Raw genomic sequence first — 19,771 nt, 5'->3', positions numbered from 1 at the left:
AATTACATTTACTGTTTAAATTAATCCATCAGCCCTGGGCTTGTCGCAGGACACATGCTGGTGGGATCTGGGGACTCAAACAGGTCTGGACAGGAGGCGTTGTTTTTAGAACAAGTATCAATGCAATCAAGAAGCAAGAAACCATGTGAAACAGCATCTACCGGCACAGAGAGGGACATACACCCTCTTACTAATGACCTAGGATCACTATTTGTGTTGACTTCATTTCATGTTATACTTAAAGGTTGCCTTGGCCATTGCTGCTGTTTATTTGGTGTTATGATCTGCTTTTTTTAAGAAGATGTAACAGGAGTAATTTGAGCTAATCCATTCTGACCACTATCATGTGAAAAGTGTTAATCATTAACTATCCAGATCCACACAGAAAGAAGAGTTAATTAATACTGTAGGCACCCACACATATCACCCTTTTATTAAGAAAAAGCTGCACGATGACATCAGCCTTCGAGAATGTCAACAGACATTTTTAAGAGTTTCTGCTGCTTTTGTCAAAGAGCATTCAGCTCCCCTGAGCTTCTGTAAAGGGAGTTAAATATCCAATTATAACAATTTTTACCATCCATATCATGAGCCTATTCTTCAGAATTAGCCTGAATTAATGATAAGTGTGGAGAAAGAAGAAGTTACACATCATTATCAGCTGCACGTTGTTCTGGACAAAACCAAATCCCTGGCCTCATTTTGAAGCCCTCATTAGCAGCACTTGTAAAGGAGGTCAGCCTGCTCTGCACCCAGCCGGCATGGCCCGTCCCAGCAGACAGCAGCCACGCTGCCCAGGGCACCCCGTCCATCAGGCTCAGGCAGCCGGCGGCTCTCTCTGCAACACCTCTTCCTGAGGCTGGGCAAAGGCTTCGTGCTCTGTCTTACATCTAAAATGTCAGCGATTCGTGGCCAGCACCTCCAAAAAAATGGCACCAAGTCTTCTACCTAGGAGAAGTTGACAGGTGTGATCCTCCTGTGATACTAACCCTAAACTGAGGAACTGCGAAGCTTTCAGAAAATAACCTTTTCCTTTCTCTTCCCTTTCCTTCTGATATCCACCCCTCCTCTCTCCTGAGGTCTATGGAAGAGCCTGTCTTTCAACACCAGCCTTGATAATGTGATTTGCTGGCAAACCTGTGTGCTCTCACCTTCATCCCTACTATAGTACAGATGTGTTCCTGAATAATCTGTATTATTACATTATTATATATGGGGCATGCAATTACATTGTACACACTATTATTGCGTTCATACAATACATTACAATTACAAATTTACATATATATCTAAAATACAGCCAGTGTTATGTAATTAAACATTTAAGAACATTACACTTCAACAACTTTATAGCAGCCACATAAAACCAACTAATCCTATACCTTTCTATAAAAGCATATGCACACAACATGCTTGTTATATGCAGAAAGTTATATTTTGAGTATAACTCAAAAATTTGCATGCCAAATTTTTCCATTAGGGAAATATCCTAATTTCAGTGAGAAGTACAAACATTCAGTTTTGCCTCATTTGCTTAGGAAAGGAAACTGTCTTTTATATGAATCAACTACTAATATAGCTGACATCTCACCTGTGCCTTTTATTTTTTTTTTTTGTGGCAATTGAAAACTGTGATTATTTTTTATTTTAGCCAGGAAATTTACACAGATGAGACCTCAAAGGTCATTTTAGCAGGAGGGAGACTCTTACACTCCCTTTTATAAACAGGATACCTGAAAAACTGGTTGGTAGTTTACAAGTTGTAGGTTCTTCAAGAAATAGTTTGGAGAAGAGTCTGCAACCAGGTGACACTATTTGAACAGATGCCACAATTTTTTTTCGTTTCTCCTTGTTAGGATGGTGGAGCACCATTTATAGTCAACTTACTTATTAATTAAAGTTCCTAAAATAAATTTCCAAAACCAAAATTATCTGGTAATATTGAGTCTGTGTTCAATATACAAATGCACATGAAAGTGAATAATGCTAATAGCTCTTATCAGCTACATAAAAATGCACTTTTTCTAAGAAGAATAAACAGAGAAAGGAAGTTACAGAAAGTTTAAACAATGTGGTCAGTTCCCATAGCAGGTCAGCGCCAAAGTTCAAAGCAAGACTCAGCTCTGCTACTCCTCAGCTTTCTGTGCTTGTGGCTGAACCACGTGTTGTTGCTAGTGCAAAGAAGCTGGACAAAGGGAAAATATGCAAGAAGCACTTCTGCGCCTGGGGCAAAGGGAGAAACTATGAGGAAAAAAAGTTTTCCTCTTTCTTGAGTTCTAAATCTGATTTTGAAAGAGCGCAACATTGCTGCTTATCTGTTTAAAGATGAACATGCACTTCCGATTCTCCAGCATTAATAGTTTTTGATAGGTTGGGTTTTTTTATAGAAGCACAATTGCAGTCCACTCCAAAGAGACCAGAATCACAACAGTCCCATTTTAAGCCTTTCTTTGTAGCACAGACATTTATTTTCTGACAAGGGAAATAAAGAGACTGACAGACCAAGCAGAAATGTCTGTCTGTAAAGGCAGTGTTACCTCAGTAGATTGCTGTTGGGCTGATAATAAAACCTTCTGGCTTCATCCTGATTTATTAGCAAAAACAGCTATTGGAAAAATGTGAGGCACGGAGAACACCAACACCATAATAAATGGCGTAAGGAGCCACATGAAATGATGGCATAAGCATTAAGGACCAAACTACAAAATAACTGGGTTACGTGAAAGGGAATCAAGAGAGAAATTCAGGGGATCATTAATTGATGTGGCCTGAAGAAAGTAATTTTGGCCTGATGGAGCCCGGGGCTGGCTGCACGCCTCGGCACGGCAGGGCTGCCTGCCGGGGCGGGCTGCACCACCGGCCGCCGGGCTCCCCGGCACCGCTCACACGCACAAGTGGTGCTCTGTAAACACCATCTCATTAAAGCTTTTTGAAAAGAATATTGTTGTAAATTAGAGCTGGGAGTGATGTTTGCACAAGGTCTGCAGCCAGCGGACTTTACATTCCCGGCAGGTCGCAGGCAGGATGAGGTTGCTGTTTGCATCAGAACCCTCGCACGTGGTTCGCCTGTCGTGCTGTTGCTGCAGTAGATGAGTGGTGGTGATGTTATTTATGCAGAAGTATTTAAACACTAGAAAGTCTAAATCAATAGTAACTGATACATGCTTCCAATAACCTTAGAAATTGCAAGGGTTTTTTTCCAGATTAATGATTATCTGTGGAATTTGGCTGTCTGTCCAGAATTTACTGTCTTGCCTTGCCTTTCTCTACCCTACTGTTTTGTTTTAAGCTTCTGGTGCTTTCCAGGGCATTTTCAACATTGCCTTTTAAGCATTTTTTTTTTCTTCTTTCGTGACAGTCTTAGACAAGTAGGCAGGAGGAATTTACACATGATTGGGCAAAATAACAAGAAACAAATATTTTCCATTGCAATTACAAGGCTGGCCTCCTCATACAAATTATTTATGGAAAAATACACTTAATACCATTACCCAGATTTTCCAAGATAAAGGAAGATGAAGCTAAAGTTGCTGCACTGTAATCCATTAGTCGGGTATGTATGATGGATGGCAATTAGAAGCAAATCATGTAGAAAGTAGCTGTAAGTGATCCTCCAGCTGATCCAAACTTTTGAAGCTAATTTTCCACTACCAGTGTGCTATAGCAGAAGAAAATTTTCTAGGCACATCGCATCCTTCTTCCCTGCCATGCTGGCCCTCAGGTTGCTGGGACACAGTTGACCGTGCGGCCCTGGAGGCAGTAGATGCTTGTGGCTATGGGAAAGCTCGTGACACGGAGCATTTCACACATGAAAATCTGATGCTGGGAAAGCCTTTGTTTGTGTGAGTGGATTCTTGAGTGTCTTGAATAACTAGCAGTGCCCTGCAGTGAATTGCTAAGACATATGATGAGGTGTACAGGCATGTAAGGAAGATGACCACTGATGAGCCTCATGTCTACCTGAGTGTTCTCCTCCTCATGGCTCAGAGCCCTTCATCCATGTTCACCGACTGCCAGGTGGCTCAGAACAGGGAAGGACTTTCCCACTGTGCTCAAACGGTACTCACCAAGGTCTCAAAGCAAAGCACCTACTGAATCAAGAATCAAAATAATTGCAGCTCTAGGATTAAAGAAAGATGTGGCTGACAGCTCGGCTCATTGTAAAAATTCAGAGAAGATGATCTGCTGCCAAAGACTGTATTCATATTAGTTTAAGAAACCAATCACGACATACTCATAGCTGTTAAAAAGCCAGAAGTCCTTAACTGCAACCCAAGTTCCACATATGGTGACCTCATTGGTAGGACAGGTATTGTGAGTGAAGTTTCCTTTTTCGTCTGCACTGAAGACAAATATGTGTGATTTAAATCAAATGTGCCTATAAAACTCCCTTCCGCTTGGTGATGTGCTGCCTACAGGTCTGGAAGCTCACTCAGGAAGAGCTTTCAGCAGTCTGCTCCCCTCCCCGCCTGTTAGCCTTGCAAGGGCTGTGGAAATCACACACCAGAAGTGTTGGTGCAGAAATGGCAGCTTCAGACCATCGTTGTCTCTCGCATGAGCAGAGCAGCAGTACCTACCCTCTACAGATGGTGCATGTTCCCTCAGGGGAGACTTATGACACACTGTTTTGACTGGGGGCAGAGGGACTGGAGGACCTTTGCAGCCTTTGGGAAAAGGGAGGCTGATGTAGAAATAATGAAAAAACCCTAAGCTTGCAGCAAGTGTCCTGGGGGAACTTGAGGTACAGGTAGCATGTGCAGGCAGAAAGAACGCTGAGCGTAATTTCTTCTAGATCTCTGCTCTATGTACCCTGTATGGTTCTTTAATGAATTGACACTTATGGCTGCTCTTCTCTAATGACTTGATTGATTCCTATGCCTGCTCATCACAGTGAGTTCAATTTTTCTTCATATCTCCCTCTCCCCTGTCCTGACTGAATTTCTTTGGCTCTCTTTCACACCCCCAAATTGCCAGCTTGGCAAAAGGATTCATATGCTTGGGTTGGTCTGAAGCTGTATGTTGAGAAATCAGCCAGCTAAATAGAACAGAAAATCATTAAATTCACAGTGCAGTTTTCCATCTCTGTGGTTACTAATTTGGCTGTGTTTTCACTATTCATCCAATTTTCATACTATGCGAAGGGAATTTATGTGACGTCTTGATTTCTCCATTCAGTTCAAACGAAGCCCTTCAAGGATTCCAGTGTGACTAGTTACAAGGCCACTGCAGATATACAGACATCTGGGTAGACGGGTGGACAGACAGCTTGGTGACAGTGCAGCACAATGGGACAGGCATTTGCAAAGACCTAAATAAATTATGGGGGTTTGAGGGAGTGAGGATGGAAAAACGATGCTTCTAAAACACCCCTGGCAGTTTAAATTTGTTGGAGATAATCCAGATATATAGGAAGGGTGTGACATTTTTTTTTATATAGTCACAGCTTTCAGATGAGTGTTTGAAAGTGGCTTCCACAACTTATAAAACATCATGACCTCATATGACTGTAATTTCATTTAAAACACAAGTAAAGTACCCTTAAAACCTAAAGCTGTCACTCAGCATTAAATAATCAAAGTCTGTAAGTGCATGATGGAGTTCTCTGGAGAGAGAGGAACTAAATTTTCATTTTTCCTCATTTGCTAGCAAAGAGGCCTTTGGTAATGTTCCCTGCAAATGATCTGGAGCCTCTTGTGAGTTTCTGCCAGGATTTTGTCTAAAGTGAATAAAATACTGATGATGAATGCATTTGGAAATGCTTGTTTATATTCAGAAGAAACATCATATTTAGTATGGCTTCAAATCACCTGTGAAACTAGATAGGGAAGATCATTACAGTGCAGTGTTATACCTACATAAATATCAGGCCAGCCTCAATGTTCAGGTCTGCAGATGTCCCATTCCCTGGGTTGCCAGCCTTGCAGGTCATCTACTGATCTCATTCCAAAACCACTGCAAATCTTCTGAGATTTCCCATGAAATGGAGCCGTGAGACTGTGGCCACTGAGAAGCAGAAAGGAACAACGAATCAGAACACAATCACAAGTGTGAAGGCAGGTCTCAGCAGCAATATTTTTATTAAAATCTGGTAAAGTGACACTGAAAAATTGTGGATCCTGCTTAACTATATAATGCCTCACTATGTGGAGGAGCAGCATGGTCCTTGGTCTGCCAGCCCTCGGGGCTTAGTCTCTCCCCCGACACACTATGGTCAATGCCATGCAACATCATGGCCAAAGAAGAGGGGGCCCATCCCAAGGTAAACATGTAGGGACCACAGGCAGGAGAGGAAAAGAAGGTCATAAGCAATAACAGCAGATAACGGCATCCTTAAAAATGCCAGAGAATTTTCAAGTTGCTTTGTAGCAGTTTTGCTATCCATCCGGTTGTAACAGTAAAAAAACCCCACGAAACTCACTTGTCTCAATACTGTTGCAAAGGAGACAGCAGTTCTTCTTACTATCAGTCACAAGTGATTTCCTTTAAAAAATATTATTATTGTTATTATCATCATTATTTCTAAGATAAGCTGTTTAAGTTCTGATGAATGCTTCTGGAAATTACTCCCTACTCAAATAACAAGCTTATCTGGCCTCAAGTGAAGCCAAGGTATTTTACTTGGACTGTTCGCCATAACCCATACGAAGCAAGCAAAACCAATCTGAACTGCACTGTGGGGTGTAGTTGGCTAAGTTTCAGTATTTCCAAAAGTCAAATTCAGTAACCCAAATGTTAATGCTACTCTTTATGACATAACTGTGGGAGTCAATAATATCTCTAACAGTGCTGATCTCATGAGCGGGATATACAACCACACCGCGAGAAGTAAACTCTGTCTTAGAGATATTACACTTTAATATTAAAAGGGGGTTAAAAAGGGAGATGCTGGTCTCCCAAAGGTCCCTTTCAACCTAGCCTACTCTATGATTTTTGGAAATTAAATACTTAAGATAGTTTTTAAAAAGCAAGGTGAATTTCACCATCCCAGTGGAAAAATATATTAGTGCATTTCAAACAGTTGGGCATTTGTGATATGAGATGGCAAAATAATTCCGTGGAACTTTGTAATTTATGTTATACCACATATTAGTAAACATCTCCATCACCTTAAAGCTTCACTGCGTCTTTAAAGCCTATCCCTTCAGCTTTCAAATAACTTTATCCAACATGCTGGCACAAGCCCTTTTTTAATGGCTATAAGTCAAGTTCAAACAAGTTTATTACATAGCTGTGAAATTATATTGGCATATACAGTAATGTAAGTCTGACATGAATCTTTGATGCCTTCTGTATGACAAGTGAAAACTCATTTCACAGCTTTTCTTTCCTATAAATTCTTGCATTTTCATTGTTTTCATAAACAAATGCATTATGGAAGGTACTTCCAGTATATTGTCAAAAATATCTGATTATGAAGATAAAAGATAAACAAAATCACCTCTTTCCACCTTCAAACAAATACATTAACAATAAATAATCAAACTTCACTAAATTATATTGAATCTGTTTGGGTTTGGACATAAGCTCTGCAGAGACACAGTTATACAGAAGTATCACATTATGTATTTATCAGCCAAATTAATCACAGCCATGATTACTACCTGTTTCTGAAAGGAATAGTTCTTGCTGTTCTGTCTTTAAAACACAATCCTTAAACACAGACATTTTAAGGGCTCTTCTCTGACAACATTGCGTTTGCCAACTTTATTGGCATTTAACATGACAGAGACTACTACATTCAGTAGTATATTCAGGAACCTTTAGTTCCCACCAGACTTTTGTCCATGACTTCTCAGGCTACACTTAGGCTGTGGATATTGAAGAAATCCCAGAAAAATGGCCTTTGAGTAGCTTTCAGACAAACTCCGCATTGCACTTCCCTGCTGCTGCCTGGGATGCATTAAACATACTGCTCACACTCCACATGGCACACGTACAGCAATTTTAGTCCAGGAAATACCAGACTGAAATGTGAGAGTCATTACTTTTTGAAATTCAGATGTTGGCAGGTAGGTGATGTCCATGAGAATTTGCTAGAAGTGGCTGTTTTCATACAAGCAAACCAAAAGGGACATTCCAGCCGCACATCACCCGCAGCCTGGCTGTGTGCACAGTGGGGGCATTTCGTCCCATTTTCTCCAACTGTTCCATAAACTACTGTCATCCAGTCATCTCTGTTGGCTTAATGTTGGCTCAGTCTTAGTGTTAAAACAAAATGCACATAGAATTTGCCCATTTTTGAACAGTGCAAAAAACTCTAAATCATTGACTAATGGAGACCTGAAGTATTTCAAATGCTGATAAATCCACCAAAACTAAATAGCATTAGAAAAAAAATTACTATTAATTCTCCTTTTTGTACTGCTAGCTTTACAGATTTTGTAATCACAAGGCAGCCTCTTCAGTCCCTTTCCTAGTGATAATCCTGCTGGCTTTGATCCAGCAGTGGCTGCCAAATGTCAGGGCAATGTGTTGTCAACAGAAAATCTACAGGCATTCTGGGGCATGAAGAAATGTTGTTCCCATCATAAAAAAAAAAAAAAAAGAAAAAAAAAAGAAAAAAAAAAGAACTATTGCATTCTTTACAAAAATGCCAGAAATTCTTTTTGTTGGCTTTGTTTATGTCACAGGGTAACACTGTCTTTCTTAAAATGCTGTTTCTTCTCATCTGGAAGCAAAAAGTAAAGAAAACTCTGAAAAAGAGTACATGGAGCTTTTTCATTTCTCCAGCAGAAATGGACTGATGCAGATGTATCTGATCTAACTATCCCTAAATAACAATAATGATGGATGCAGTCACTGCTCCACATTCAAAACATTTCTGCCATGAACTGAGCCATCCCTAAAATTTTGAGTTTGAGATGCCCAAAACATGAAAATCCCGCAATTCCTTTTCTTGCTAAGAAAATGGTTCATATAGTGAAAATCATATCATAGCACAGGGAAGTGTAGGAGAACAAGGAACTTTTGTTTCCATGGCAATCTGAGCTCCTTCAGACACAAGCACAAAAGCAATATGCTGAATGATTATCTGAAGGTAGTGTTGTTCTTATGAGAAAAGTTAGAGAGAATAATGCATTGGGGTAATTTCCCCAGTCAAGATGCATGCTGCATTTCTGTCCAGTTAAAATAAGCAATTGCTAAAGGAAATTATTACCTCCATTATTGTCATTTGTTTATTCTAAAATCTGTTTACCTAAAGGAAACAGCAGCCTGCTCACAAAGGAGGGAGCATAACTGGATATACGTTAGACTCACTCATATTTTGTATCATTATTTGATATACTCAGAGACAAATGTTAAGATCCCGTAATTTTTGGTATCTCTTACATGGTAAAATAAGGACATTCCCTTTAAAGTCAAATGACTCTTAAAAATCAGTAAAATGGCTCAGTATGAGAGCTTGTTTTCATTTCTTGTCGTTTTTGCTGTAAAAGCCACTCTTTCAAGCATTTGCCTTATCAACAAGTGCAAATAGGCTTTTAAATGCCTGGATACCCCAGGATGCATGCAGTGTGTGCAGGCAAGCAGAAGGACAGCTAGCTAGTATCTGTCTCTGTTACGTATGTAAGAAACAGGCATCCAAGAAATGCATAAATGTTAAATGCAGTTTACTTTGTATTTCCAAATGTCAGTTTTAGGTTTCCATTTCCTCTGAGATGGTTTGAACTTGTTGACAGCAGGGGTAAACGCTTTATGTGGAAAAGAAAATGACTGCTTAAAAAGTGTAATTCAATTTTCTTGCTCCTGTGCTCCATGATTTACTACAGATCTGAAGTACAAAGGAACAGAAACTTTACTGGTGTTCAGACGGAAAGTTATTTTTAGTGTTGTTTTGATGCCAAGACATATAGAAACCTTATGTGCTACCTCAGAAAGTTACCGTGGAATGGCAATGAAAGAGGGATGCTTATTTTTTCATCTTTTCTTTCCAACCACAAAGATTTTCTCCAATTAAAAAAATGATGCACATATTCCAAAGGAGAAGTTGCAGGAGTCACGAAGCAGTGTGAAGTAGAATTAAGCACAAACATGTGATCATTGATTGTGTAGTATGAAAAAAAAAAAAGATCTTGGAAAAGGTCTTCACTTACATGTACAACTCTACCTCTCTTCAGTAAGAATGCAGTCCTGAATCTGAACTTCATAGAATCGTAGAGTCATTTAGGTTGGAAAAGACCTTTAAGATCATCAAGTCCAACTGTTAAACACCACTGCCAAGGCCACCGCTAACCTGTGTCCCTAACTGCCACACCTACACCCCTTTTAGACACCTCCAGGGCTGGTGACCCCACCAGCTCCCTGGGCAGCCTGTGCCAGGGCTTGCCCACCCTTTTGGTGAAGAAGAACTTTCCCTGCCACCCAACCTAACCCTCCCCTGGCGCAACTCGAGGCCGTTCCCTCTTGTCCTGTGGCTGGTTCCCTGGGAGCAGAGACCGACCCCCCCTGCCCGCAGCCCCTGCCAGGGAGCTGAGAGCCATCAGGGCCCCCCGAGCCCCCTTTTCTGCAGGCTGAGCCCCCCCAGCTCCCCCAGCCGCTGCCCACCAGCCCTGTGCCCCAGCCCCCTGCCCAGCCCCCTGCCCGGCTCTGGACACGCTGCGGCCCCTCAGGGTCTGTCTGGGAGTGAGGGGCCCAGAGCTGAGCCCGGCTTCGAGGGGCGGCCTGGCCAGTGCCCAGCGCAGGGGGACGGGCGCTGCCCTGGCCCTGCTGGCCACGCTGCTTCGGCTACCAGCCAGGGTGCTGCTGGCCTTCTCGGCCCCCTGGGCACACGGGGGGCTCATGCCCAGCCGCTGCTGCCCAGCCCCCCAGCCCCTTTCCCGCCGGGCAGCTCCCAGCCCCTGCCCCAGCCCGCGGCTGCCGGGGGCGGCTGTGCCCCAGGGGCAAGGCCCGGCACGGACCCGGGGTGACCCTCACACCGGTGGCCTCGGCCCCTCGGCCCGGCCTGCCCAGGTCCCTCTGCAGCCCCCTGCCCCCCGGCAGGTCAGCGCTCCCGCCGGCTGCGTGTGGGCCGGAACCTGACTGAGGGGGCACTCGATCCCCTCACCCGGGTCATCGATCAGGAGATTAAACAGAGCCGGCCCCAGCGCCGAGCCCTGGGGAGCACCACGTGTGACGGCCGCCGGCGGGGGGTGACTCCTGTCACCACCACGCTCTGGGCCTGGCCACCCACCAGGCTTGTACCCAGTGAGGGGGACACCTGCCCCCGCCAGGAGCAGCCAGCTCCTCCAGGAGATGCGGTGGGGAATGGTCAATGGCTTGGCTCACGCCTCGGCAGACAACATGCACGGCCTTTCCCTCATCCACCAAGCAGGTCACCTTGTCACAGGAGGGGATCAGGTCAGTCGAGCAGGACCTGCCATTCACAAACCCACGCTGGCTGGGCCTGATCCCCCGGTTGTCCCGTACGTGCCGTGTGACGGCACTCGGGATGAGCTGCTCCGTAACCTTCCCCGGCACCGAGGCCAGGCTGGCAGGGCTGTAGTGCCCCGATCCTCCTCCAGCCCCTCCTGTAGACGGGCGTCACATTTGGTAACTCCCAGCCAGCTGGGCCCCCCGCTCAGCCAGGACGGGACAATGATAAATGATGGAGAGCAGCTCGGTGAGCGCTGCCGCCAGCTCCCTCCGTGCCCTCGGGTGGATCCCATCCAGCCCCATGGATGGTGTGTGTCTCAGTGGTGGAGCAGGTCACTGACCATTTCCCCTGGGGTTGTGGGGGCTTCACGCTGCTCCCCATCCCTGTCTTCCAGCTCAGGGGCTGGGTACCCTGAGAATGACCGGGTTTAACTTTTATAGACTGAGGCAAAGGCAACACTAATTACCTCAGCCTTTTCCTCATCCTTTGTCACGGTTTCCCCCCCACTTCCAATAAAGGATGGAGATCCTTCTTAGGCCTCCTTTGGCTGCTAATGTATTTATAGAAACTTTTTAAAATTGTCTTTTATTGTCTCTTAGTGGCCAGATTAAGTTCTAGCTGGGCTTTGGCCCTTCTAATTTCTCCCTGCATAACCTCTCCTTGTAGTCCCCCCAAGTGGCCTAACACCTTCTTCCAAAGGCCATAAACTCTCCTTTTTCCCAGAGCTCCAGCCAAAGCTCTCCGTTCAGCCAGCCCAGCCTCCTTCCCCGCCGGCACAGGGGGATGGGATGCTCCCGCACCTGGAAGGTTTCCATCTGGAAGACCACCCAGCCCTCCTGGTACCTTGTGCCCCCCAGGACTGCCTCACAAGGGGCTCTGCCAGCCTGGCCCCTCAGCCAGCCACAGCCGGCCCTCCAGGAGCCCAAGGCACAGTTTTGCTGACCCTCCTTCTTGCTTCTCCCAGAACCAAACCCTTGATCATTTCATATCCCTGTGCCCAAAGTGGCCCGCAGCCATCACAGCGCCTACAGGTCCTTCCCTGTCCCCACACCGCAGGTCCAGCGGGCACCTTCCCTGGCTGGCACTGACTGGCTGTCGGGGGGTTCCCTGCCGCACACCCCAGGAACCCCTCGGCTGCCTCCTCCCCGCTGGGTTCTGTTTCCAGTGGATGTCTGGCAAGTTGAGTTCCCCATGAGAACAAGGGCTAATGATTATGAGACTTCTCCCAGCTGCTTCTAGAATTTTTAATCTGCCACTTCATCCTGGTTAGGTAGTCTGTAATACCCTGGTGGGAGGCTATCTGCCTTGTTGGCCTTCCCACTGATTCTTACCCATAAACACTCAACCCTGTCATCACCATCGTTAAGCTCTAGACAATCAAAACACTCCCTAACATACAGGGTGACCCCACCACCTCTCCTTCCTTGCCTACCCTTTCTGAAGAGCTTACAGCCATCCGTTGCAGCACTCCAGCTGTGTGAGTCACGCTACCACATTTCTGTGACAGCAATTATCCCATAGTTTTCCTGTTCCACGATGGTCTCCATCTACTCCTGTTTGCTGCCTATGCCGTGTTGTTGTAGATGCACTTCAGTTGGGCAATTGATCCCAACACCTTTTGGGGCACAAGCCCTAATTCCTGTGTGACTCTTCTCAGGGCTTCCATGGTTTCTAACACATCAATAACCCTTGCATCTTTGCTGCACATGGATCTCCATCCCCTACTTCCACTGAGACAGCAGACCGAAAGACCTCACAGTCCCTCAAGCATCGGCATGCCACCCCCAGGCTTACCTCTAGTAAGCCTGGGTTTATCCCTTTCCCCCTTCCAATATAGTTTAAAGCTTTTTCAATGAACCCTGCTAAGTTCTGTGCGAAGATCCTTTCCCCCCTTTGAGACCAGAGCTGCTCATCTCAGCAACTTCATGAAATTATGATTGTTGACAACCGGATAAGGAGAAACAAGGCTGCAGAGGTGGGAGGGGAAACACGCAACACAGAAAGCCCAGTTCTCCCGAATACAAACCGCTAGTTCCACAAAAGCTATATAATGTCAGAACAGTATATGTGAAATAAGAGCTGGGAAACACCATCTTGATGCATAAGAAGGGCAGGAAAGGGTGGCTTAGTTGTGCTCTTCCACTGCTGGCACCTGAGTGTCTCCAGCTCAGGGGTGACATGGGGACTGACCAGGCTAAAGATAACTTTTTGCCTGCAGCTAGGGGTGAAGGGGAGTGCCTTTTTTTTCCAGGGATGTTGTTGGAAGTGGCTCAAAATACGCTGCCTGAGAAGTGTTAACTCAGCTTAGAGGGTAAACCTTCATCTTTCAAATAAATACTTCTTGGGAACAGAGGGGGAAAGCTCTGCTTGTTTGCAGATAACAGCATGTTGTGTTTCACTTCAGCAGGGCAAAGCTTTAAAGCAAATGGTAGAATGACTTACACATTATCACTGGCATCGATCCAGGAGGAGATGATAATGCTGGTTACAGTTGTTCTGCAAAAATACTAGTTAGCTTTATCTCCTCCCACATCGAATGCAAGCTTTTAAAAGCTATCACGATGGTTCATAGGCAAAAATAAGGAGCAGCCCTTGGGCACAAAACATCTGAGCCTTCAGTGAACTTAATACTCCCATGCCAGTCTAAGAAGAAAAAACACCTTCTTTCCTGTAAGTTGTATGTACGCTGAAAGAGGGGAAAAAATTGGTAAAAACATCTTAGAGGGAGGAAGACCAAAATTCTGCCCAGAGACAGATTTTTGTGTGGTACCAGCTGGCTGGATGCATGCACACCCCAAAACCAGAGAGGAGTCTGGAAGGTGCATCCGTACCCACACCCGCAGGAAGTATTAAAATTGAAGCAAAATAAAAGTAGGGAAGCTGGTTATTGACACAAGTCAAGACCTAGGAATAGATATTGATAGGTATGTTTGGGTAAGTGAATCTTTCTTAAGGTAGGTACACACAGAGTGAAAAGAGTTAATTGTGGCGACTGCAGAAACGGGCATGGCACTGCTTGAAGTTCTGCAAAAGTCTTACCTGCAAAAGTGGAGGTGTACAAGCAAAGCTGCTGGTCCTCAAGTCCCTCGCTGTGTCCTGCTGGGTACATCCTCATGGCTGACCACAAACTGCTCACCAAGCCTCTCCTGGCTCGGGTGTCCCCAAAGGCATGCTTGAGCTTCCCCCACTTCCACCAACACACAAGCTCACGTGGTAGCCTTTTAGCTCAGATCACTTGGTGAGGAGGCCCTTGCAGGGACACTCAGCTAACTGCAATGACTAGAAACTTCACTGAGATATTTGCTGCTTTGATGCATCCACTTGTAATCTGCCAGCAAATTCAGAAATTATTAGGGGCAAGATGAAAGAATGAGACAAAACGCTGCTGGAGCATGATTTGCCCCCTAATTTTATCACCAACACCTCACTTAACATGAACATACAGCAATGAATTGCTGGATACATGGACAATAAGGTATTGTGATGGGTGATCTGGGTAACATCTGGGTGGATATTTGTGTCATTTAAATGTATTTTTTTAGGTCTTAAATAAGGACAGGTCTGATATCGGCAGAAGATTTTTGCTGCTATATTATAGTCATGCATTTACATATATACAGCTCCTATGCATACTCACCTATTAAAGTGGTCCAAATTCAATATGACACATTGTTATATATGATAAATTAAAAATAAAAAGCCCACACAGTTGTCCCTTTAAAGAAAAAGGTATTGTATGGGAGAGAAAATAGATGATGTTTACATACATTATTGTAACTTACACATGTAAAGTTGATAAAAGCAAATAATGTAAAATACCCCCCAAACTGCATTCCTCAGGTCTTTAATTAACATATGCTTAACTCTGTATTTTATGAAAATCCTTCTTGTTATGGTCAGAAAGGTAAATCCTCTTCTATTTCTATGTATCCTTCTTCGACCACTGCAATGAGTGAAATAATAATTTGCAGCTAAAGCTCCTTTAGTTATTGAAAAAATAGGTCATTAATGATGTCATGGAACAGTCTATTTATTACTTCCCTAGGTACATGAATGTCTACAACATTTGCAAAAAGTGACTGTGCTGCAAATGGTAACAAAACTGTACACATTTTCTGTAGCTTGTGCTCTGTCCTCAGAAGTTAGGACCAAGGGAGGAGAGGACTGGATACTTTGGAAAGGGAAAATGAAGTCAGAACATCTGTGAAATCGCTAAGACGGGATATCCAGGATATTCAGCCTGCCACTGAATGCAGAGAACAAGAAGCCTGTTTCACACCCATATCCAGTAGGTCTTAGCTCCCACACTCCACCCAGTCACTGCACACTGTGTGCTCAAGGTAACAAAGCCATCTATTCCAGATAAAACTATCTGAAAAGTTACATGGGAAGCAGTTTTTCATCAAATAAAAATGAAATTATATATATATATAATTCAGTAAAACAGTAAAAAAAAATCAAAGTATATTTTATTCTTGTTTTAGAAAATGAAAATTCCTATATTTAAAATAGAAAAAGCACAGTTTTGGGATTTTAAAAATTGTAAAAATGGAAAATAAAAATGGAATTGCTAGTGAAAGCATATTTTCATTTGTCTAAAAGGAATGACAAAAGACACAATATAATTGCTAAATTGCTTTTGGGATAGCAACTAAGAAAGCAAGGATGATCATTAAATATTGGGGACTGAATCGCCCACAGTCTGGAAACCAAATATACCAAAAGGCACAGGTACTGAGATAGGAAACTATGCTTATTATGGTATTAAAGTTATGAGAAACACATATTAAGTGTGATTGCAAAGGCAGAATAACGAGCAGGGCAACACATTATGCTTTCTCCTAGCTGACTGGACAATGTCAAGAAATACAATATACATGATGAAAATATAAGCTGGTATTTTCAACACAGGAATAAGGATTCATATTTCATGAGCCAACTGCTGCACATTTCCTTCAGCACTGAAGGTTATTTTAGAGCTATGAAAAAGATGAAAGATAAGATTTTATTCTGAGACAAATTGATTCCATTAATGACACTGGGTTGCATGTGTGCAGCTGCTAGCACAACGCGTCCTAATCTGTTTAGAAGACGTTTCAGAGAGAACAAAAGTCAGGATCATTCCAAAAAGAATGGGAAAAAGGGCCACTGATGAAACATGTCCTTTCTGGTTTTCAGCTAGGCTGAGTCCAAGGAGCTCCCATATGGCCCAGGAGAAGCCTCTTATAAATTGGCACAAGGTATGTGTTGAGTTATATTACTTATCGATAACTTATATGTGTATATATATACAAAAAATATATATACACACAAATGTCTATATAAAGTAATATAAATTATATATAAGCTATATATAAAGTTACACATCTATAAACTAAAATAAACAAGGGAGGCTGAGATAGGTGTTGGAGGGGTATCCTAGGTTTGTAAAAGCTAAAAAAAAAAAACCACCATGAAAGGGAATATAGCACAGCATGTATGGAATGAGGATTCTTTGCCACAGACCCACATCACACTTATCCTCCTGTATGCCCAGGGTCAAAGTACAGGCAGATGAAGTCTGCCAGCTGCAGGCAGGGTTCATCTCCGGCTCTGTGTGCCCACCCCCATCTGCACAGCATCATCTGGGGGATGAAAACACTTTTGCATACAGGCTGGGAGGCAAAGGCGGGCTGCCAAGTTTACTTTTCTTTGAATAAATGCTCCCTTCGATCCACTGCATGCGGGAAGGCTAAGGAAACTGTTAGGGGATTTAGCTGAAACCGTCTTGTAACTCTGGTTTGGGAAGAAAGCAGCAGTAATAATGAAAAAAGATTAAAAGAAGCAAGAGAGGCAGGAGAGGAAAAGCAGCAAGCTAACCGCGCTGGAGATCCCACCTGCCAAACGCCGGCGGAGCGGAGCGCTTGTCCGTCTGTCTGGCTGGTAAGCCTGACGATCACATGCATCCCCGTCCTGCCCCCTCCCTCCACAGCCCTCCGTCCCGCTGCGCTCCTCGCAACTTTTGCAAAACTAGCCCAAAGCGGAGGCACTTTTCACAGGCAGGCTCCTTTAGCCCTCTGTGTCTCTGGGGGCTGGGAGGGGGGGTTGCCAGCTGCCAGGGTTCTCCGTTTTCCCCATCTACAAATAAAGTTCTGGGACTTGCAGAGGAGATTTCTGCAAAAGCAAACGATGATTGCCCGTAGCAAGAAAGGCTCATGTCCTTCTCAACTCTGCCTCGCTCTCTGCGCCTTTGAGCTGGCATTGCTGGGGGATGTGTCCCAGGCTGCACCCATGGACGATCAGGATTATTACCTGCAGGAGATTAGCAACAGGGATCATTATTATTCCTTTCCATATCCCGGTGAAGAGCTTTTTCCTTTCACGGAGCAACCCGGAGAGGAAGGACCTATCCGTGCTGCAGAGACAGAGGAGCACCCAGGGTTCAAACCGAGCAGGAAAGAGTTAAAACCGAAGAAAAGCAACAAAAAAGGAAAATCTGTTCTTGAAACTCCACCAGGTAACTTTCCACCTCCTCCTCCAGAGCTTGGAGTCTGTTGAATCTCATGCTGACTGTGACTTTTAGCATTAATGAATATCCAGTTAATGGCAGTCTTGGTAATAATAACATTAAATGTTCTCATGGTGATGATGATGACAACACATTAATTTTTTTATATCCCACAGAACAGATCTACCGAACTTTTATAGGCTTTTTAACCCTTTCCTCATCAAGTAAAGAGATTTCAGAGTGGTAATGTATTAACTGTGCTGCACTCTTGCTAGGATATGGACTTTTCCTTCTTAATTACACTTGACAACTGGCTTGTTGTTAATGCTGCTGTTCTATAAGCAAAAGAAAGAGAGACAGATTTCATATTAAAAGCTGATTGTATATTGTGACACCTTACTTTTTGCATTGTCATTTTAATCTAAGAGATGTTTCTGAATTAATTTTACTTATAAACCTGTGAATTTCTTTGAGATTTCACTTCAAAGCTCTCCAGAGGAAGATATGTAAACAAAGATCTTCCTGTAAAAGACTAGGCCATAACAAGCTCAGTTTAATTATTGACCTGTAAAACCAAGAAAGTAAACAGTAACAAAGATGCCTTATAATAAAAAAAAAAAGGCCACCCTTAATTCCATTTTCTATTTTCTGCTTTGGATTGCATGAAAATATGCAATTGTTAAAGTCGGCAGAGACTTGATCAGCTTTTACCATCCAGTTGCTCCCATTAAAAGCTAATTACACCACCCTGAAAGAAAAGTAATATTACGTGTTTCCCAAAAGTATGGCAGGTACTTTACTGGTTTACTTCAGAGACAGTTTGGCCCATGAACTTTAGAGTTGTAAAATTTGGGGCCAAATCCTACTCCCCTACAGATGAACTCCCCTTTACTTCAGAAGGTTAATTTTTAATGTTAACAGCTGGAGCATATGGCACAAAGTTTGCAATTTAGAGCCATTAATACACGCATACAGCAAAACAGAGGATCAAGGGTTGTAGAGTGGCTTTAACTTTTCCCAGTTACATGTAGCAGTTAGAAAACAAAATATTTTCTATTGAATGTTAACACTAAGAGAAATTAATTAGACTTTGGTTAGCCAAGATACAAGCTTTGATAATAACAGTGATAAGAAAATACTATTTCTGAAATCTGGAAAACAGTTTATGGGGCAGGCAGTTTAGATTGCCAGTGTAACTCACAGCAGAAGTCAAGGATGACAGCAAATATACCTTGTGCGGGGGAGCAGAGACACGAGACATCTGTGCCCGTGGCTCCCTCCATGGCCAGCAGCCAGGCAGCAGCTTCCCAAGCAGACAATACTGCCTGGACCATCTCAAGGACTGGCTTATTAGATTTAGTGTCTAACCAGGGGCAACACATGTATTTTAAAGCTACCTAACTAGGTACCAGGCTTCTTCTTCAACGCGGTGGAGACAATACATGTTTCCAGCCTGTGGTGGGGTCTTCTGCAGTTCAACTCTGCTTTAACTTTCATGGGTGCTTTTTCCCAATTTCCCCGGCACCATGACTTTACACGTACTCTACCAAACATGACAGCAATGAGGATAGCATCCACCCTGTGAGAGCAATGCTCATCTATCTTTACAAATAAAGATAAATGATAAAGTAACCTGAAAGAGGGGAGATGTAGATGAGCTGTGAGGCAGAAATTGTTCCCCGTGAGGGCGGCGAGGCGCTGGCCCAGGCTGCCCAGAGCAGCTGTGGGTGCCCCATCCCTGGCAGTGCTCAAGGCCAGGCTGGATGGGGCTGGGAGCAGCCTGGGCTGGGGGGAGGGGCAGGGGGGTGGAACAAGACGATGTCTAAGGTCCCTTCTCACCTAAACCATTCTATGAGTTACAGATAGGCATCTTCTTTGTTCCCCACCCACTGAACTGAGCACTTTACAGGTGCAGAGAAGTAAACAGGTGC

The 19,771-nt window shown here is 43.7% G+C and overlaps 1 protein-coding gene and 1 long non-coding RNA gene across 3 annotated transcripts in view; one reads left to right on the top strand and one right to left on the bottom strand.

Annotated features, from left to right (window-relative positions):
• Positions 1 to 17,330, bottom strand: part of LOC129736783 (uncharacterized) — a 41,136-nt gene extending 23,806 nt beyond the window's left edge. The window contains exons 1-4 of one of the 2 annotated variants that reach the window (XR_008733856.1): positions 17,230 to 17,330; positions 14,393 to 14,681; positions 6,419 to 6,480; positions 5,856 to 6,003 (exon numbers count right to left, since the gene is read on the bottom strand). This is a non-coding gene — a long non-coding RNA (uncharacterized LOC129736783). The remainder of the gene's footprint in view (positions 1 to 5,855; positions 6,004 to 6,418; positions 6,481 to 14,392; positions 14,682 to 17,229) is intronic. The other variant, XR_008733855.1, reaches the window with a different exon arrangement.
• CPXM2 (carboxypeptidase X, M14 family member 2) overlaps positions 17,138 to 19,771 on the top strand; it is a 79,256-nt gene continuing 76,622 nt past the window's right edge. Inside the window, exon 1 of the mRNA XM_005439237.3 lies at positions 17,138 to 17,849. Coding sequence (XP_005439294.3) covers positions 17,522 to 17,849 — 328 coding nt within the window. The 5' untranslated portion in view covers positions 17,138 to 17,521. The remainder of the gene's footprint in view (positions 17,850 to 19,771) is intronic.

Source organism: Falco cherrug, chromosome 9, assembly GCF_023634085.1.
Source record: "Falco cherrug isolate bFalChe1 chromosome 9, bFalChe1.pri, whole genome shotgun sequence".
Classification (NCBI taxonomy): Eukaryota; Metazoa; Chordata; class Aves; order Falconiformes; family Falconidae; genus Falco; species Falco cherrug.
This window is presented reverse-complemented; position numbering and strand designations above follow the sequence as displayed.